This window comes from Nicotiana sylvestris, chromosome 9 (assembly GCF_000393655.2).
Source record: "Nicotiana sylvestris chromosome 9, ASM39365v2, whole genome shotgun sequence".
NCBI classification, from domain to species: domain Eukaryota; kingdom Viridiplantae; phylum Streptophyta; class Magnoliopsida; order Solanales; family Solanaceae; genus Nicotiana; species Nicotiana sylvestris.
In genome coordinates, this window is record NC_091065.1 from 109,253,745 (window position 1) to 109,276,051 (window position 22,307).

General features: G+C 36.8%; 1 protein-coding gene across 2 annotated transcripts; it reads right to left on the reverse strand.

The window, feature by feature from the left end:
* Positions 1-1,657: 1,657 nt before the first annotated feature.
* LOC104219358 (uncharacterized) lies at positions 1,658-21,950 on the reverse strand. 2 transcript variants are annotated; one of them, XM_009770032.2, is made up of 20 exons: positions 21,691-21,950; positions 21,298-21,602; positions 20,905-21,022; positions 20,701-20,783; positions 19,584-19,801; positions 19,384-19,486; positions 18,181-18,263; positions 13,884-14,093; positions 12,442-12,798; positions 11,980-12,151; positions 11,030-11,221; positions 9,870-10,079; positions 9,686-9,778; positions 9,269-9,483; positions 8,570-9,070; positions 8,404-8,484; positions 8,192-8,277; positions 5,122-5,862; positions 2,300-2,453; positions 1,658-2,166 (listed from the first exon to the last, which is right to left on the reverse strand). In XM_009770032.2, exons 1-20 carry the CDS (start codon positions 21,803-21,805, stop codon positions 2,082-2,084), a joined length of 4,122 nt encoding a protein of 1,373 aa, XP_009768334.1. In that variant the 5' UTR covers positions 21,806-21,950; the 3' UTR covers positions 1,658-2,081. The 2 variants fall into 2 exon arrangements, with proteins under 2 accessions (XP_009768334.1, XP_009768336.1); XM_009770034.2 differs by lacking the exons at positions 21,298-21,602; positions 21,691-21,950 and having other exon boundaries at positions 20,918-21,018.
* Between the last annotated feature and the right edge of the window lie 357 nt (positions 21,951-22,307).

A 22,307-nucleotide genomic window follows, 5' to 3' on the forward strand; every position in this document is an offset into this window, starting at 1 on the left:
TGTATCAATTCACTGAATATGTGAAACATGTTTCAATGTACACTATTATTATTACTATTATCAACATGTAGTTTATTAATACATATTTTTGCTTTAGTTTATCATTTAACTAAAGTAAATTAGCGTACTTGTGATGTATAATTATATAAGCGCATGAAGGCCACTTTTGACCTAAAAAAAATTCATAATACTTGTATGATTATCCAATCAATTTAACTTACATATATTGCCAAAAATAGTTTCTGGAATTTGGCCTTCTATAGTTCATAAAGATTTACATCTAAAATTATGATGTAATATTAAAAAATATCAAGTTAGGATGTGAGGTTTAGAAATTAGTGTTTAAGGCTTGCAAAAATTTTGTTTTACATTTGTAGTTTGTATAGCCTGTATTTATGTAGGACCCGTAAATATTATTTTTGATGTTGACGGTCAGGTATTTCCTTTGTATTCCCTTATCTTCAATTGCGATATGCTGTTTTACAGTAAAATTGTGGAATCGCAGTTTTACATGTAATATTCTCACCAATTCATTTTCAATCAAATTAAGTTTATTGGAGAAGAACTTATAATGAATGACTGTTATATGATGATGTTGTTTTAGAGAGGTCTGATTGTATATTATTGTTGCATTTATTGATTGAAGGGGCTATACTCTATATTCACCGGACAAATCCATCTCCCAAACAATGGGTTCGACTTACATATAGTCACATACCCTTCGATTATACCAACTTGAATACATACATATGAAAATATGAATACAATCCCTTTTCAATCAAATTAATTTTATTGGTAAAGGTAGTTTCTCTGCAATTCAAAGAAGTTAGTTTTGTTTTATAAATTTTAAAAAATCTTCGAATACAATTAAAATAACTTATCTTTCGCAATATTAACTAAGATCTATGTTGGACTCCAGCTATTTGGTACATCGTTTGTTTTAAGTTGGCTAAACATCTTTTTTCCTGCTAAAAATTAAAGAGGTATAATAGAAATCAATTTCAGCTCATGTATTAAATGAGAATTATTTGGAAGAATACAATGATATTGTGTTTTGACATAGTCAGATTATTGTGGTCTCTTGAATTTGTTATTGACGGATAATAAATATGGGATCTCGTGAATTTGTTATTCATGAATAATAATAACTAATCAATCAAGTAAAAAAAAATTAATTAATACTAACAAAATTGCAACACCCGTTGCTACCAAAGTCAAAAACTTGTCAAAAACTTGGTAGAAGCTATTAAAGCCAATAGCCACGATAAAATTGAAGGAAAAAACATAACTATAATAATGCATTGGTAAAAGGCTGCATATGTAGTTGAAGAGCTGTGTGTGAAAATTTTAGATTGGGCTATGATACTCTCGAGAGAAAGGAAAATTTGAGTGGACCCATGTTTTCTGAGAATTGCGGCTAAAATGAGAAGCTCTTTCTTTACAAGAATTAACATGGAATGTCAGGCATGCATGATTCTTATATAAGAGAATATCAACCCAAAGATGCGGGGAAAACAAATAAAACAACAATACAACACCTATGATAAGACCACACACATTCAACACGAAAAACAAAGAATTTTGGAATGATAATACCAAAGTAATTGGAGGTGCATAGACAAGAAAACCATTTCATGCCAACCAGAAGAAACGAACAGATAAAAATAAAAATAGTAGAAGAAATGAACAGATAAAATAAAATAATATACAACGAACAACAGCAGCAGCACCAGTACTACCAATGCTATGGCGAAAGATGCATCAAATGTTTCACCTTCTAGCATGCCTCGGTATATTCTACAGATTCTCGGGTATTTCACTAACCACTAGTGTTCTCTTGGCTTCCAAAAGCTACCTAAAACTGTAACCACAAGATTATTTTCTTGGGACGTATTGCACTAATTGTTGGTACCTCATATAATTCGCCTTCTGAATGCCCAAGAAAGTACCAAATATCATGATTAAATAATATAAGAATTTCCTCGTATGTCATATCAGACGCCTCGCACTTCATGCTCAAAATAGAGGAACCTCATACATTTTACATTCCTCAAAATGTTTTAATACAATAGGGAAAAACCTTAATTTCCACCCTTCATGTCATCAGGTGCAACAAAATCAAACATTTGCATTCCCCTCCCAGCGACTGCAATCTGATAATGGTTCCTGAATATGACATACAGGCGGTCATATTAAAGAAAATATTAAAGCGAGGTACAGGTTGGTTTCCAGAAAGTGAAAAAAATGGAAGATTAAACAAGAAAATCAAAAATGCGGTATGACAGAAAGGATTACCCACCTTCCACAGGCCCTAGCATCCAATGCCTCAGGCTCCGGTACACTAACAACCATATGTTTGTGCTCAGTTAGTTTGCCTTGCTGTTCGAGATGCCAACACCTGATGCGCTGATCAAGACCCGTAGAAAATACCCAACAACCATCGGTCCAAACACCTACAGTGAACAAGACTAACATCAGGTCCAGGTTCATTCTTATGTGCAAATGATGATTTCATCAGTCATTTGACAAGAAAAACTCTGACTATTCCCAGCAATAATTGGAGTCTTATGAGCGTGGCCAATGCCTAATGAACAGGAGGGAGAGAACTATAGTTCAGAACTAAAAGTACTTTTTTCATTTTACATAAAATTCCGTTATTTACCACAATAATAGAACTTACTCTGCTTTACTCAGTTCAGATGATGTTGACTTTATTTGGAGGTCCATTAGTTCGTTATATTAGCTCCAAAATGATAAGTCGCGTAAAAATTTATAAAGGAATGAGGTAAGGCACGAGAAAGGTAAAGAATCGGGGCCGTCGTTGCATAAAAGATTTTCCTATAAATGATCTTTCTCACTGCATAAATCAGCCTTCATAGCCTAACGCTACACTTTTTTTCTCTTGTCAAACAGTATCACATTATTGGCACAGCTTTTTTAGAACGAGAATGACCATGAATGAACGGTCACAAATGGATGTCGTGGGATGGATGGAATCCCTCCGTCCTTAACTAGATGTCTTGGGTTTGATCCCAGGGAATGGAAAAATTTCTGGTAGTGAGCGCTTCTCCTTTAAATGAGCCTTACTTGATGTGAATCTGGATTAGTCAGGCCAGTGGATAGGTTCTGGATACCAGATCGTTAAACCCACAAAAAGAAGGAGAATGACCATGAATGTTTAGCATGATCTAGTAATGAACTCACTGAAATTGATCTAGTAAGGATGAACTCATTGAAATTCCTCACACCATTTTGGCAGCTATGTCTATCGTCATTCACAATACAACTGCAAATTCAATACTTATCTAAAAGGTGTTGGTGAAATTTCAGAAAGCTAAAACAAGTAAGCATTTAATGAGACCGAAATAATAACTTATTCATTACATGATTACAAGGTTTCAAAATAAGGTTGATTAAAAGAAAGCGATGTGGCTCGAACATTTGGATGGAAGCTGGGAGTGATTCTACGCGGAGCAACGAGTAAAAATACATAAGGTTGGGTAAGGCCAGAAAGAGCTTCAAGTATTTTCCCAATTACTTCTCTTTCCAAATCATTATCTCTGTTTTCTCGTACCACAGATTGGATGTCAGCAAAAAATGTAATACAGGGATGTGGAGAATCCTGAAAATCGAGCTTTATAAGAGTAGTCTTTTAAATAGGTATGAAAAGAAATATAGATTTATGAGGGCATTATAGAGCCAAATGAGCTTAGAGCGCTATTTTTTTATCCTTGTTTTAATTTAATAAACTTATAACACTAATTAAAAGTGTGTGGATGAAACCAAACTGAGCACATTTGAATGGTTTTAAAATCAACATGACAAAGGAATCAATTAAAAAGGGCTGGTAGAAACTTCAAATCAAGGGCAGCAGGAGGTGAAATGAGAATGAACTAAGCTGTGTTTATATGTTAACATAAATGATGGCATGCACGGTAGGCATCAAGGAACTAGAAGCTTGCTCTCAACCTTCAAGTGTTTACGGAGTCTTGAGAGATCCTTCCAAGAAGATGAGAAGGCATATAACATGTTAAAGTGGAAATACAAGAAGAGGGGAGCAAGATTCAAGGCCAGAGGAAGGCTAAAATCACATTTAGAAGCTGCAGTTTTGGCTACAGTGAAGACCGTGATTGCGAGGCTCAGACTGCAACTGCAAAGGAGGCAGCACCAGCAAAGACCACAATTGCGATGAAAACTCAGCTGCCCAGGTCCGCGATAGCAGACTTTACACCTCGAACGCGAGGGAGGCCTGGGAGTTCAGCATGGCAATTTCAGCACATCTTATCTTAAGGCCTAGCTTAGGGATAGTTTGGGAATTTGTAACCTAAATTAGAACCTAGTATAAGTAGTTCTTTTCTTACCATTTTAGGCAGCTTACCTTGAATATTAATGTTTTCTCTTACTGAGAAGTATGGTGGAATCCCATGGTTGATGACAATTCTTGCAAGGGTGTTATCAAGTGGAATTCTTCCACTTGAAGGTATTCCTAGTTCTTATTGTTGCATAATTAGGGTGTTCATTTTCCTTTGAATGTTCTAGTTGTTGTTTTCAATTTGGGTCTATTCTAAATTCTTTACTTGCTATCTTTAATTTTCTTGTTTATTCTAAATTCGAGAACCTTCAGACACAGAGACTGCAGACTCTAGTCCAACAGTTCTATGAAATTTTAGTTTAATTTTCTTGTTTATTCCAAATTTCCTTTGAGTTTAATTTTCTTGTTTATTCCTTGTTCCTATCAATAAACGATCAGACTTGACACAGAGACTGCAGACTCTACTTTATATAGATATGATATGATAGAAAAATAAACTCTAGCTTGTGCGGAAATTGGACACTCAGACATTGAAGCTAGAATGGAGGAGATGACCAATTTCGAGAACCTTCAGACAAAAGGCCAAACTTTGGGTTTACACTATCCCTCTTCAACAGTTCTATGAACTTTAGTCCAACAGTTCTATGAAACTTTATTTGCAGTATAGCAGCTGTGGATCCTACAATGAAAAGGTAAACAGAGCTTTCCAGCAGCTAGAATGAAACAAGGCAAAATCACAACGCACAATAATATAAAGAAAATGAAAAACGTATGCACATTTTAATGAAAAAACAAATCAGATTATCTACCTTTAACCGCAGAGCTGTGAGCTGACATGACTTTATCAAGCAACGCAAATCTCATATCATAATTTCCGACTTCATAATGGTGAACATGACCGCCTACACTCAGTGATCCAGTGGTGCTATGTTGCTCCGAAGTCGAACTTTCACAACTCGGCCTCAACGATTTCAGAGAGAAATCTAATCTAAGACAGTTAAGTGACTGGTCGTCACCTCCACTTAAAACACAAAATGTAAACCTTGAATCAGATACTTCAGGACCTTTTATAACTGAAACATGAAGACAGTTGACCCCTGACTGGTGGACATTCTTGAAGATATGCAAGGGCCATGCTTTGTGTAATACTTCCTTTATGCCAGTGAAGGTGTCTGGAGAAAATGCATGTGTATTTTCTACCAAATGAGATATCCCTCGCAGAGTGTGATCTTGCACAGTTTTGTCAGTTCCTGGGACAGTTGTCGCACTCAAACCATTATCAGGCTTCCCCTTTGTAACAGGAACTCCCAACAATTGTTCCTCACCTGTTATTTTATTAGACACTTGACTGCCCAATGATCTCCACTGCCGTCCACCTTGGCTTCCTCTACCTGTACGTGGTCTTTTCTGGCTGTCTAGACCTTTTCTGATTTGAACTGCTGATAATTGCCGCATAAAACTTTCAACATGTTCCGTAAGATCCCAAAAGGCAATACTTCCATCAGTAGACCCACTAATAATAATATACCGACTTCCAAACCGAACATTGCCTGCAAAATCAAGATTTCAATCAGAATAAAAACACAGGAAAAAAAGAGCTATACAAGACAGGAGTTATCATCTACCTTTTATCACATAAGGAACAAAAAATGTATATGACTTCTCTACAAGAATGTAAATGCAAGTAAAGACCTGTAATTCCGCAAGTAGTTGCAACATAAATACCACAAACTGAGAGAACTAACTAGAGTCTGTTGTCTCCCATAAAGAAAGAAGTAAACATTGTGTTTCCTATAAAATAAAAAAAATAAAAAAGAAGAAGAAGAATCAATCCAACAGTTTCTATGACAACATAAAGGTAAAATTCGTTGCGGTTCTTTTTTTTTTTAAATTCATTAGAGTTTTTTTTCTGAAAATCCCAGCAGACATATTTTCAAAATTCCCAGAAAGCTGAGAATTTTAAGTGCCAATCCCATTATGTAGAATACAGAATTGACATGAAGACTTTTTTGAACTGGACAGAATTGACATAGAAACTTACTGATCTCTTGAGAAATTTCTTCATTTTCTTAATCGTACATTCAATTCCTTTGGGACGACTCCAACTGAAAGATCCTTTTGCCTTCAACTGACTAGAATGTCTAATTTAATATCTCAAGTATAACTCCTAGCACATTTTTTTTAGTTTATCACTATTTAAGGTTAGTATTTCACAATAATATTTTTGTTTGAATACATTGAATTACATATTCTTCTCATAGAAAAAAATTCACACAGCACTATTGTTCCCCATTCTATTACTATTTTTAGCTAGGGAACTTCCCCATCCCCCTTCCTCTCCTTTTGTCAATATCGAGAATATACCCTGTAAAAATATGAAAAGCCACGAGTGAAATATGTCTCCATGCTTCTCCCCAAGCTGTGGTACGGTTCGGTCTAAAGGAAGCTAAATTGCTTGACCTGGTGACTCTAACCCCTGTGGTCCTGTTCGGTCTAAAGGAAGCTAAAATTATTTGACCTGGTAATTTTAACCTCTGTGGTCCTACTCACTGGGCTGTCTGCTCACCAATCTCTATCCAGTGCTCGAGGAGAAAATGGCATAAAGCATAAGCACATCTTCTATATAGTCATCAGTACTGAGGATGGGTCACTTTCTTACTTGGTACCCCCACCACCACCACCACCACCACCACCCACCACCCCACCCCAAAGCCTCACATGTCAATCCACGTCCTACATGTATGTACTCCCACCTACAATAATTCTGAGAGATACATCTTATTTTTCTAACCTTCATAAAGCTCCTTTATCTTGCCTACCAGGAGCAACTGCATTTGATGGAAAGCACTCACAAAGTAGTAGCTATTCTCTTCTTCTACACCAGCCAAAGACCCCTCTCCCTCCCTCTGGTACTACATATAAGCTGCTTCATCACCTCCCTCAGATCTTCAGTGTGTGATGTGTCAAAGATCAAATATAGAAGAAAATACTGTTGTATATGTTGAAGGTTTGAACAAAAAATCAAAACAAAAACAAAAAAAATGCAGAAGGTTTCAGTAGTTTGTAAAGCATATGAAAAATTGAAAAGTCGTTACGTAAATATTACTAGAACCCATTTTATCTTACTCCTTCCGTGCCATTTTATGTGACACTCTTTCTGTTTTACTCTGTCTCAAAAAGAATGACATTTTTCTATATTTAGAAACAATTTAACTTTAAACTTCCTATTTACCCTTAATGATATGATTTTATAGCACAAAAATGATATGGCATTTTTAAGACCACAAGTTTATAAATCTTTCTTCTTTAAAATCCATGCCCAGTCAAACACCTTCATATAAAATGAGATGGAGGGGTATTTAATAGCATGTGCTTTGACAAGTACAATTCGAACTACTTCAAAAAGGTAGGTATACACTACTTCCACAAGCTCCCAAAACAAGAAAGAATATAGACAAGCCCTGGCCTCTCTTCCCTTAGGTGAAGGACAAGGCTGTTGGTTACAAGGACAGTGCTTCTTAATCAGCAATAGCCAGGTCAGTTACTTCAAGATCTTGGCCAAGGGTGATCGCCACCCTCCCAGCCTATTTTGATGAAGGCCAAGCTCATCAAAAAGACACTAAGAAGAAGATTAAGGAGGCAGGTGGTGCCATTGTGCTCACTGCTTAGGTTTGCTTGTTATTAGTAGCTTTTACATATTTGTTTTAATTCCTGGTTTAAATTAATTAATGCAGAATTGACTGTGAGATTACTGGATCTTTGCTTTGAAATGCATTTGGGAACATTGCTATGCTCAAAAATCAATCTTAACCTATAGATCCTACACAGTCAAAATATGAAAAAAGTTGTTAATCAACTAAACCTAAGTAGTAAATCAACCTTGAAGTTGGGGATATGTAGGAACAATGATATGTTGCAAAGCAAGCACCGGAGATGACAAAGGAGTCAGTAAAGCAACATCAAACCTGAAATTGTTATTGGAAACGAGACCAGGTCAGAAACAAGAGAACAGCATGTTCCATAGTACCATGCTGCAAAAGGGAATACAAGGTATTGTTATTTGGACATGCTGAGATAATGGACGTACATACCAGAGTCGGTAGGGTAGTAAAAGAGCTCGTAGTGTAACTGTGGCATCTGAACATGCAACAACTACGAAACAGACTGAACACCTGCAGATGAATAAACAGGATGTGAAATTGTTCATATTCGCCTAATTTGACAGAACACGATGATGGTTACTGTTGATTTACTGACCTTGTGCCTGCAACTTGAGCAAGAAAAGCAGTAACTGCGAGATATCTCCAATCATTGTCACATATATCTGGTACACATGGTTCTGAATAGCTTCTCTTGTCTTCTGAGGGAAGTGATCCACCATTTTTTACCATTTCACTAACTTTTTTATTGTTTTGTAGTTTTCCATGATTCCTTTCTCTGGTTGGCATATCAGTAGAAAGCCACTGGAAATCATTTCTAATGTTGCACTCTGGGTCAAAGGTTCCTTCCCTAATTCTCATCTTACTTTTTTGCTTCCAAGCAGATACCACCCTTTTTGCACCTACTGATATTAGTAATGAAAGATCCTCCGGGTCCTCTAAAAAACCTTTTTCACTGTTAACGCTGTCAGGCATGTCATTTTCATCCAGCACCATTCTATGTAGCCTTGAGACAAAAAATATAGATCTCACAGCTGATCCGCCAACATGTTCACCAAGCAGCTTGGAAGTTGACCAATTTTCAATTTCTGAAGCATACCTGAGACATCAGCAAAATAACTAATTTGTCACAGAACTTCAAAAAGTCAACGACAAAGAAAGTGCGCAAATATAAAGACTCGTCGAAGGAAGCCCAATTAGGTAGGGAAATGGTTGAAACAAAACTACAAAAATAGACAAAATCCATCCCCCAGGATTAAGTAATGCATAAAAATAAAAATCGGAAATGGTATCATACCTTGTCAGTCTCACAGTTCCATCTTCACAACCTGTTGCAACCCAAATCATTTCAGAAAAAATATCCTGCTTTTCATTTAGACTGCACGATGAATCTTGAGAGATAAAACATAAGGTATGTATCTCCCTGCCATGGAATTGCAAATGAAGATTTTTGGGATACATAACCCTCTCACTAGTGTTCACCCAGTGTCTATGAACATAAATAATTCCATCCTGCAAAGAAAGAGCTATGGTGTTACGATATTAATCCAGTCATTAGAAGAATTATTACTCTGAGGCCAGCTAATAACTACAAGTGGTGCAACTCCACTTCCCAAAGCAAGCTGGACTAAACCTCCTGTTGCCTGTATGATCATTTCCTATCTTCTAAATTCATCGTGGAACAGGAAATTAACAGATTTGGAAAAGATTATACCTTGACATAGGCAAAGCAATTTTTCATCTCTGGTACATCACCAAGAAAATAAGAATGAGGACGCCTCCATCCACCACAGGTTACTTGCAAAACCTATTCCAGCGAATGTAAGATCATTATGATGCAGAAGAGAACGAGAAACAGAGGGACAGGATATTGACCGAGTAGGCAAGAGAGACCAAACCTTTGTCTCGGAAAATAAATTCCATATGATAAAGTCTGATGAAGAAAATCCTATTGCACAACTGCTTCCAGGTAAATCGCCTTGTTGGTCAGCATTAGTGAAGATTGATCGTACTGTACTTAGCTCTTTCACTTGCTTGATCCCTACGAATTCCAAGTTATGACGACTTCTATCATGTTCAAAGTAGCATATGCACCCATCTCCTCCAGTCTGAAGAAAATAAAGAACAAAAAGAAAAGCTACTGCATTGGACAACACAATCGCATGTTCTTGCATCAAGTACTTTCAGGGTCTTGAATCCAAGAAAGTCCTAATATTAACGGTATATTTATATGTAAAAATTTGAATGAATCTGTGTTTACATAATAGAAACCTAAAAAGAGTCCTCTTTCTCGTTTTTTTTTTTTTTGAAGACAAGATGATTCAAGGACAAATAATCGGAACTTAGAGGATAATGCCCCCCCCCCCCTTTACCCTTCTTCACTTAAATACCACGCTTTTGTTTGTTTCAGGCTTTTGTCTGCAGCAGATTCAAAAGTGTGACGTGTGCCTAACCCACACATCATGTGCTACGCTCTTACCACTAGACCAAAGCCTTTGGGGGCAATAGTTTACACATTTTTGTAGTATCATTTCTTACTACATGACTTTGTCTCACCTTTTTATCTCTGATTTATAGTTGTATGGAACAGAGAAGTCCAGATTCCAACCCGGAAAAAAAAAAAAAAAAAAAAAAAAAAACAGGAATGATGGGAAAAGATCTCTGATATGCAGTTAAAGACTTTCAACTGTACTTTGGCCAATGTTATAATGCAGGGACTCTCTCTGTAACACTTAAAATAATGATGGGAAAAGATATCTTGAGGTTAACAGCTACAGGGACTAATAAAGGGTCAACCTCCATCTGTATATTTATTTTAAAATATATTATGAGACTTATTACAGATTTTTTTCATTATTTTAGACTTAGTTCTTATATAGTTTCCGAAAACTTTATCATATAAAGCAGCGTAAAAGTCCTGAAAATCAAATATCAATGGATTCTTAAATCAACATATCACAAAGGGAGAATGAAAAGATCACCTCAAACCCAAGCAGGAAGTTGCTTAATGGTTATAAGTAACTAGTAGAACAGAATAAGCATCCAAGTAAGGTCTTACTGAATGAATTTCAAGTTGTGTAGGACCAAAACTAGCAATGGAGATGCTACACACAGTTGATATTCCATGAGCTCCTCTGAAGTTGCTGAAAGGACTTATATTTATTTCGGAAGCTGTAGACATACTAAAAAGAATGTCTCTTTGCAACGGAAACAATAAAAGATTACCACGAATGTCACCGCACACTAGGACCTACAAAAAGGGAAATATATCAAGAATTTTGAAACTTACACAATAAGTAATATTTCATACTGATGGGTTGTTCAAACTTGAAACAGACAAGTCAGGATATATTATTGCTTTCCAGAGATAGAAAGAGAGAAGGAATATATATTTGAAGCAACTCCTCTTTTATTTAGGAACATAAAGGGAACACCCAATATGTATGGAGGAACTTCATCTTAAGAGTCACATAGCAGAGTAATTGAAGAATTATTTGGAACAATTTAATCGGTACAATGTATAACGAATGCTACTTCAAGGATACTAATCAATAATAGGAACATGACAATTGCAGTAAAGCAGCCATATGCCCTGTTTCTAACTTACTCCGTCCCAATTTGCTGGTCTTTTCTTTTTTGACTTGGCACGAATATTAACATAAGAGTTGATAATATGTTTTTTTGTGGGTCAATCTTTGCCGCTGTGTCATAGAATATAGAATAAAGGATAATTTTGAATTGAGAATGATAGGATGAGTCCTATAGAACTTTTGCTGGTATTTAAAATGCAATAGAACTTTTCATTTCATTTAAGGAAAATGAACAATATTTTGGAAAAATCCAAAAAAAAGGAAGGTGTTTTGGGAAGAGGGAGTAATACCCAAAAAGTGTTTGAGGCTACACACACACATATACAGAGAGAGAGAGAACAAATTTGAAGCCATAGAGAGACAAAGAGAGAAGGAACATGCTAAATTTCACAATGCATAAAATGTAAAGGGTATTGACCTCATTCTCTACTGATGCATCCAAGCACATTATCCGCATTCCAAAGCATGAGCGGAATTCTGCTATTAAAGAAACACAACAACTTCTCATGACATCCTGAGAAACAGAGGGCAAAGGGTTGAACAACCTCCATAGTTTCAATGTGCCTCTAGGATCAGAAGTGAAGAGGAACCTACAGGATAAGGTCATCAGAATATATGGCTTTCGCACAATCAGACATGTAAATGATATATTATCCCTACCAACAGACGCAGATTTTATCAAATAAAATGTGTTTATGGGGTTTGGGGGGGGGGGGGGGTTCAACGGCATACTAATGGTACTGAAAGGAAAGATCATATCGGCCAAAAGTCAACAGGATGTCGTCAGGATAGACTTAGAAAGACGTTCATCAATCTTCTATATAAATATGTCAAGCATATTCATCGAATCATTATGACTTCTGGCATCATCATAACTTACTTGGGTCCCAAAGATTTGCACCAATAAGTCCCAAGTAGTTGCCTCTCTGGTTCAGCTGACCATGTAGACATGAGTTCAACTCGAGGATTCAAGACATTATCAACAACTCTGGCAATCACCATAGTGCCTTTACCATTGCCAACAGCAACCCAATTTTCAATGTCTTCAGTAACATCAGAACAGTGTGACAACAAATCCATGCAAACAATTGGTCCTTCCTCCTCAATATGGAGAAGCTCAGTCCATTTCACATCCTCAGTATCATATAGTTTAGCATGGTACACATATCCATTGTTTGTGGCAACATAAAGAGAATCTTCCCGAGAAAAATGCAAGCATCTTACATATTCGCTTTTGCTGCATGAAATTTGATAAAGCCAAATGATCAGCCAATAAGCACTTAGAAATCATGGGCTTAAATGTGAACAAGTTGTCAAGAACTAAAATAGGATGAGTTGCATTAGCAATATAAGAGACTTCTCCTGAAAAATACAACTGGTTCAACAATTACTCCTGAAATATATAATACATACAGGCTCAAAATTCTTTTTTGAAAAAAAAAATTAACAGTGGTTTCCGACCAGCTTGCGCATACCTCGACCATTTCATTGAGTACATGCATCCCTCCACCAGACAAGGACAAGTATTGGGTAACTCTGCCCACCAAGTCATAGGCATATTAGAAGAAATTACCTAACTTTTTTCTTTTGCTGGGATTCGGACCCTAGCCTCTCATGGTCTTCATTTAAGCTTCATCGACTGCTAGGCCCCACGCCCAAAATTTTAGTTCACAACACACTTTACCTCAATAAAGTTTGTTGGGGCAAATCTACACATCCCCTAGATCAATATTTGGATTTCAAATAGGAATCCATAATTTGAATTTCCTATCATAATACAGTTATTTCCATTTTCATCCAAGGCCAGGTGTCAACATAACTAAGACAAAATTTAAAGGGGAAAGCTTCTACCTTTTCAAAGCATAGTTGTTTTTAGAGAAGTACTTTTAGTATTTTTATAAGTAAAAGCACTTTTAATTAAATCACCCCACACTCCCAAAGAGGGTGTAAGAAATGTTACTACAAGTGATAAAGGTACTTCAACTACCAATACTTCTCAACTAGATAACTTAGAAAATAAAGTAACAAGAAAGTGGCATATGTGATATGTTAATATATGGTTTCTAAGAAATTGATAGAAAAAACACGAGTTTGTGATCATCAAATGAGCAGCTTCTTCTACAAGTAACTGAATCCACATAGGTTCGCGCCACCATGCCACCAATGTTCCACGTGTCACAAACGCAAGGTTCACTCATTAACATAATCCTTAACTCCCCCCCCCCCCACCACCACCACCACCACCACTCACACAAAGGATATAAGAGGCCATCATGTGCTTTGAAAATCATCATCACTGGGAAATTGAAATAAGAGCTATACCTGTTCAAGAGGCCATCATGCTCTCTAAAATTTGGAATATAGAGAGCAAATTCCTCCTTTTGGACAGTTGAGTCTTGTACTTCCGCAATACCTCTTTCTGACCCATTAGAAAACGATCCTTGCAGATGTACTTTTATTGCAGAATCAAATCCCGCAGTCACAAGGAGTGCTGCATCAGGATCATAGAGACATCGCCAGATCCCCCTTCCACTGTACCAATAAAATGTGATATAGTTATTACTCCCTCCGTTTCAATTTATGTGAACCTATTTCCTTTTTAGTCTGTACCAAAAAGAATGACCCCTTTCCCTATTTGGAAACAATTTACCTATATGCAATGATTTATAGCCACACAAAATATATGTGTCTCATTTTACAGCACAAATTCAAAAATCTTCTCTCTTTTCTTAAACTACGTGCCTAAGGGTGGCAAGTGGGCCGGTCCAGGATCGGGACCGCGGACCAAACGGTCTTCTGGGCCTAAACGGGCCTGAGCCAGTTAGAACCGGCTATGTGGGCCTAATTCGGTCTTCTGGGCCGGTTCTTCACTTTAGGACCGCTAGGCCCAGGACCATTTAGGACCGGGACCGGACCGGTCCTTGGTGGGCCCAAACGGTCCCAACGGTCAAAAATTTTAAAAAAAAAATTCTGTCCGTTTGGGCATTTAAAAAATAGACTTTGGCTATTTACAAAATAGCCATTTAACCCCCCCCCCCAAACCTTCCCCCCTTCCAACTTTGTTTTAACCCTAAATTTTTTATAATTACATTTTTTTCCTATTTTCAACTATAAATACCCCTTCATTCTTTCATTTTTCTTACAAAATCATCAATCTCTCTAATTTTCTTCTATAATTGCTACTATTGCTTATTTTATTGTTACAATTTGTGAAAAAATTGTGAAGTTGGTAAATTGAAGTCTTCAACGATAATCAATTTTCAACAAGTTGTTCGTCAACTCGATAAACTCGTTCCAACTCTTAATTTTTAATACTATAGTTTTGTTTGTTTTATTTATTTTCTATTATTTGATTAATTAAGATAGCTTCCTTAAAAAAACTTTTTGGTAAAAATAAGGGAAAATCCAAGAGTGGCGAATCTAGTGGCTAATATGTTCCTCCTCCACTGCCCCCGGCTCCCCGACCCAAACCCCATATCTGTCCTACACCTGCTATTCTTGATAGCGATAATAGTTTATTACAATTTACTGAGAATCAATTTTGCCATAATGTTGGAGCTGGTGAACAATTAGACCATGAATTAATGAATGCTCTTTATTCTAATCCAACTATTGTTGAAAATGACGAGGAGGAAATAGATTTTGATGAAACTCAACCGGATGACGATACATCCACTAGTCCTGCTCCTGAAGTTAACCCAACTAGTGATAATCCAAATGATGCCCCATCTGATACTCCTGTTACTGCCCCTACTTTTTCTAGACAACGTACCAAACGGACAGAAACATCTATTGTTTGGCCATTTTTTACTCAACTAATTCCATAAAATAAGGCTAAGTGTAAAACTTGTGGCAAGGAGTTAGCTTTTACATATTTTGGAGGTGGACGGGAACTTTCGCTAGATACATATTGATACACCCTCAAGATAAAGTCAAATATCTTCGTGCCAAAGCTTTGGCCAAGGGGACAAGAATACCTACTCCTAGTCAGGCTGACCCTAGTACCAGGTAAAATCAATTTCAACCGGAAATTAACACTGTTACCGGTGGTATTTTATATTATGAACCAAAAAATGATCGGGAAGAATTGCCAAAAATGGTTACTGTTATGTGCTTACCCTATAGTTTTCCTTCTGACCTTCACTTTGTGCATTATATTAGAAAAAATTTTAATCCTACTTATAAAGGTTTTCCTCGCACAACCGTAAAACGTGATATTTATAAATATAAACATGAATATGAACAATATTTGCGTTATTTATTTACTCATATAAATTGTCGTGTTGCTATTACAACTGATATTGGTAGAAGTGGTAACAATTGTGATTACCTTACTATTATCAGTCATTGGATTGATGAGGATTGGATAATGCAAAAGCGCATTATTGCTTATAGAATAATTAATTCACGTCATACAGGGCAGTTTATTGCTAGCACAGTTACGGATATTTGTAGATATTTTTGCATTAGTGATAAAATAATGTCAGTTTCAATGGATAATGCACTAGTAACACAAATGTTGTAGTCTTGCTTACCACTACACTAAGTCTTGCATTTAATAACATTTTTCATGTTAGATGTATGTGTCATATTTACCATTTAATTGTGGGTGATGGTATGAGAATTTTAAATATTGAAATTGAAAAGGTTAAAATGGCTCTTAACTGGCTTTTTTATTCAAACCGTAGAAGTAGACTTAGAGAATATTTTAAAAGATGCGATGAATTTGGCCTAAGAGAAAGAAAGGTCCTTAAACCTTGTCCAACTAGATGGAATTACATCTATGAAAGTTTAGTTGTTGCATGTGAATATAGAAACCCCATAAACTCAACGTTTAATGCTCATGTAAGTGATATGATGAGCACCTTACAGATGCGGATTGGGCTAATGTTAAAATGCTTGTAGATTTTTTAGAAAAATTTCATATTGCTACAAATGAATTTTCTGGGCAATATTATCCTACTATTTCTAATTGTTTAGTTTATATTGCAGAACTTGCAAATTTGTTTGGTCATTTTTCAGAGGATGGGGAAATTTATAAACTTGCTATTGATTCTATGAGAAAAGGGTTTAAAAAATATTTTTTCCCTATTCCCCCTATTTATGGTGTTGTTGCTTTGTTAAATCCTTGTACGAAATTAGGAGGTCCTCAATTTTGGTATGAAACTGTTTATAAAGGTTTAGCACTTGAAGATGAGGAGTTGTCTAACTTCCGGAAGCAATAGCCTCAATTAGAATAAATGCTCAAACTATTTATAATGCTTATCAAGTTGCATTAGATCATGCTAGACCAAATATTCCAACTCCTTCTTCTTCTGATTATCAATCATCTAAAAGAACTGCAAGAGTAAGAGCACTTAGTGCTTGGGCGGGGTTTAGGGGTTCTCAAGATTCTACTAGTTGTGATTTTTCACAACTAAATGAGCTTGAAGTTTATTTGTCACAGGGAATTGAGGAAGTGAATCCCCACGGATCCTTTAATCTTTTGGAATGGTGGAAGGACAAAGAAAAACACTTTCCGGTTCTTTCAAAGATGGCCCGAGATATTTTAACTATTCAAGCTTCAACAGTGGCAACGGAGAGCGCTTTCAGTCAAGCAAGACTTCAACTTGGTGATTATAGAGCGTCTATGAGGGAGAGCTTGAAAAAATCAGTACTTTTCAGATATTGAATTCCATTCGGAAAGAAGAAATTTTGGACTTGCTGAATCACAACCAGAGGCAGACAAAGCTTACGAAGAAATGCTAGCTTAACTTGCGGAGGATTCTACTTCGTCCGGAAGCGGTGATGACCAAGCTTCTTTTCCGCCACCACCAACGAAAATCCCTCCGAACCTTAATGGATTTATGAAGTTTGTAAGAGATACCATGTAACTTGTATGAACAAAAATTAGTATGTATTATGTAACTTGTATTTTGGCACATCTTGATTAGTTTTTTTTTTCTTCTCAAGGGTGGTATTAGCACCTTGTTGTGCTCATTCCATAGGGGGGAGGAAGACTAAAAAAAGATATTGCCATGTGTTTTTTAATGCTATAATATAATTATAACGAATTGCTTTGAATATCTCTTTACAATATTTTGTCTTTAAATTTGAATTAAAAAATTTAGGTCACAATTCTATAATAAAATTTACAAGGAATTGCCTTAGATATTTCTATTAACATCTTTTTTTCTCTAATTTCTATAAAAAAAATTATAAAAAAAAAGTATATGTGGGCCCACTTAGGCCCACTTAGCCCGCGGGCCGGGACCATTTAGCCCGGGACCATTTGTTCGTGGGCCCGGTTCCGAGCCGGTTCCTACAAAAAGACCACCAGGACCGGGGCCATTTGGCCCGTTTAAATCGGGACCGGGACCGTTTGGACCGGCCCACTTAGGCCCGGGACCGGCCCACTTGCCACCGTTATACGTGCCCAGTCAAATAGGTTCACATAAATTGAAACGGAGGGAGTATATCATAAGCCAGTTTATTCTAAGGTGTACAATGCAAGCAAGACATTTTGCACCACAGGACATAAAGTGACACTAATGAAGTCAAAAATGAGAAATAATAATTTAATTGGTATAATAACATAATTAAGAAGTCACTTCCATGATGAAACGTTCCTTTCACTTACACATGCTCCCTGATTCTTGTAAGTTGTGTGCCATCCATTCCCCATACACGACACGTGCAATCCTCGCCAGCAGTTATGATTAACTAAGCAGAGTCCCACATATAGAGAGACAAAACCAGACTTAGAAGCGATCCTCACATGTCCCACATTTGAAGGAAAGGAATGCACAAATTCTTAATGAACCATCACAACGTACAGTTTTACAATAAATATTACAGCATAGCATCATCAATATATAAAATGTCCCCCTCATGAAGAACACAGAACCGTCTGATACATGAAAACTATTTCTGGCATTAAATCTGCACAAAATAAAAAAAGCAACCGCAACTGGGCTCTCTTGACTCTCTAAAAAACCCTATAAGTTACATGTCTTCGTTATCAATGTGCATATTGAAGATTTTGGTTTGCACTGACAGCGCTACGTGATTACATGTAGGCTTTTCATTACTTCTTGCTTGTCAGATTGTTCCCCAAGTATTAAAATAAAGTCAAAGATTGGCAAGATAAAAGTATTGATATTCATACTGATAAATAATTGTGAGATTGGAAAATGCAGAAGCTCAGTAAGCATATATTTATCTGACTTGTCAAGCTACGCAAAATGTGATAGCTTTTCTTTTGATAACCGTGGTATCGGGCCAGTTTGCGTGCACCTCGACTAATTCCACGAGGTACCTACTACCTCCCACCATCACAGGTACCATGTAACTCTGTCCACCAAGGTTTTGATAGATGGGAGAAATCACCCAAGTATTTTTGCCTCCACTGGGATTTGAACCTAAGACCTCGTAGTACTCAACACCTTATTGACCACTAGACCACACCCTCAGGTGCTATATAATGTGTTTTCATTGTAGAGAAGAAGTTTAACCAAAACCTGAGCGATCTTCCCTATCTTCTCTTCTCCTCTTTTTACAAGCTTACCCATCTATCCTCATCATAAATTGTCCCTAGTTGTTTACAAGTTCATTAGTTCTGAAGGAACTGGGACACTGGACAAGTTTTTTTAGCTGACTTGTTGTATTCTCCTGCAAACCCCTGGTCAACCCCAGCCATAAAATGCTTTAGACCATTTAGATAGCTTTTATTACAAGGTTGCACAGTTATTTTTGACATCTGCAACTTCAGTACTTTAGCCTGCTGAACAGCATATTCCCTGATGCTGTGTAAGTGAATTACAAAGTACTTTCATGAACTTACAGAGTCAAATATATAGCAGTCCCAAATTCTAGCACTGTGACCAAATAAGACAGAGTCAACCACGTGGTTGGAACCATTAGCACCAAGCGTCCAGATACGAGCACTGCACTAACAAAAAAGAAGAATAACCACCTAAGTCGCTGATTAAATGTTTCTATGGATCAATATATACATAGGTGTTAATTAAGAAAAATATGGACCTTCGATCATCAGATACAGATACTATTTTAAATCCATCAGCAGACCATGCAAGGCGGAAAATTGAACCTTCATGTCCAATTAGTTTACATATATTTACAGCTTCATATTGCTGACAAGGAAGCTGGCGACCCTCGTGACTGGTCAAATGTAAAACGTCTTCTGTAGGGCTTCCAATAACATCAGGAGCAGCCTTACAACCCACTTTCCAAACAAGAACCTGCCAAACCCAGATCAAGAAAATTAAGCGCCTGTCGGAGGACATGCATATATCAAGGAGCATACAAAAGGCGTTACGAACACCTTTGAACAGATCCATTTTACCAAAGAATTAAGTGATAATTTTGAACTGTCAGAAACTGTAAAAACAAGAGAGTCAATACAGGCTATAGAGCATATCTTCAGTTATTGAACAATATCCAACCAAAACTGTAGAAGGCGAACCATAAAATCTGTTTATAGTATGCAAAAATATTCAAAAAGAGAAGTTTTCAGGAAAACAGTCAAAGTAGTCAAAAGAAACTTCTAAAGAATGTGCATTCATCTTTTCTGATAGCAGAACAATTTTAACCATGTACCTTATGACTCAAATATCTGAAGCATCACTAAGGTTTATATCCTAGTGGTATTTGTGGGACTCTCCCACACAATAGATGTGGGTTTGATTCCCACTGCACTCTTTCCCTTTCCCTTTCTTGACCCCCCCTATAAAACTGCCTAGGGTATTGGCGGGATGATTAGGATTCTCCACTTTAAACCAGAGGTCTCAGTTTTGAGACCTGAGAATGTAAAATGAAAACCTACCGGTGGGGAGCGTTTTGCCTGCTTAGTGGGCCTGTTCGGTGAATCCTGACTAATCAAGCCAGAGAGTTTCGGATAACGGATGTATAAAGCAAAAAGATCCATGAAGTGTCATTTGAGGCTATATTGCTAGATTATTTAATTTATTTAGAGACAATATTAGGGTTAAAATTATCATAAGTGATGGAAGAAATTTCTCCGATGACAGATGAACATCTCTGCAATATATCAAAAATACTCCTAAGTTTGGACAAAATACTATAGCAAGGGAAATATGATAAGATAGAGTGGGAAAAGGTATAACCTAAATATCGGTACCTCATTAAGGATAGTGCCAGATGCTACACGGAGAGATCCAACATCATCGCCCCAAATCCTCATGGAGTACAACAAACACCTTTCTAAAAGTTAGATGAAGAAAAGAGTCAAAAGCATGAACCGTGGCATCCATGGTTGAATTAAGTCTCCTAATGAACAATAGAACAGAAAGCACTGGTCTAGTATGATAACTGATAAACCAACCTGAGCATCTTACTCTGGAAAGGAGAGAACATCTCAACATATCCCAAATATGTACAGAATTGTCACTGCATCCTATGGCAAGACAATCACCATTGTTTGAAGAAGTAGCACCATCCCACTACCACCACATGTTCAGTATCATAATAAGCATAAATCCGACAAAAGGGGTAAGGTGTTTCATAATTAAGAAAGAGTTTAACTTTTGTGTACGGTCAGTGTACAGATTTCTTACACCATCAGGTTAAGTTGACTTAACAATAGATAAGTCTTTCATATGGTAACCTGGAAAATAGAGTAATAATGTGCTATAACTAATTAAAATTGAACAAATGGTGTAAATTTTCATTCCACTATCAGTGTATATAACTTAAATCCATTGAGAAAAAAGTTTACCTTCAAAAAGCTAACGTCCAAAACCCAGTGGCTAAACTTAGGTAACAGGAGCAGGAGACTTAAAGTTAAATGAAAACATGCTTGTTGCTCAGTTTGAGAATTAGAGACCCTCTGAATTTGCAAGCTGAAAACTTTAACTCTCCTCTCACCATAGACTGCGATATTTAAAGTAACATGTGAACCCGACAAGTGTTCGTTAAATGTCTGCAAAGAAACTCCATGCACTCGAATTCCGTCAAACACATCAAATGATTTTATCATCTTCCCAGTCGTTAAATCGTAGACAAGAATTTGTGAACCAGTTCCTGTGGATACACGTTAATTGTATGCTTAGAACCGTTTCCGGTACAAATATAGTAAGTAAAGAATAACAAAATGATAAAGAGAACGGACCAGCTAGAAGAAAAGGAAGAGAAGAGAAGTCAGGAGGAAGGTGTAGAAAGCAAAGGGCAGAGATTTCTCCAAGGTACTGCCCTCTTTGGAGGCAACAGCTGCTTTGCTCCGCCATGATTAGGAGCTACAAGCAGTCGGCAGTGCACTGGTGAGGTTCACTTGCGGCAGTGTTCAAATGCTAATGGCCAATTGGGCTAGTATTTAGTTTTAATGGCCCGTTTGAGACCTCCTGGCCTCTTACCGATCATAACCTCTTCAGAATAACCCAATTTAGGCAATACAAATGTGTGTTCTTTTTAATAAGTGCCGTGAACCTCAATTATTTGAGGGCCAAGATATAAATTTGACCGATCCCCTGAAACTACCTATATTTGCTGGCCAAAAAGCATAAAGGAGCATATTATATGTCTGTTGTAACATATATACAAAATTATATCTCTTACACAAAACATATATTTTTTGTGGGCTATTATTTTTAGGAGCCGCTAAACATATATTTTTCATTATTTTTTTAATTGTATATTTGTTATATCTCATCAACATTAACAATATACCCAGTATTATCCTATACTGTGTGGTCTAGGGAGGGTAGTGTGTATGCAAACCTTACCCCTACC

Excerpts from the sequence above, each read along its gene's own strand:
- LOC104219358 (XM_009770032.2), bottom strand. The coding sequence starts at position 21,805 with ATGGCGGAGCAAAGCAGCTGTTGCCTCCAAAGAGGGCAGTACCTTGGA. Across the intron at positions 19,487-19,583 it reads TCTGTATCTGATGATCGAAG|TGCTCGTATCTGGACGCTTG; the intron begins GTCCATATTTTT and ends TTGTTAGTGCAG. Across the intron at positions 5,863-8,191 it reads TACATATCCCCAACTTCAAG|GCAATGTTCGGTTTGGAAGT; the intron begins GTTGATTTACTA and ends TTGATTTTGCAG.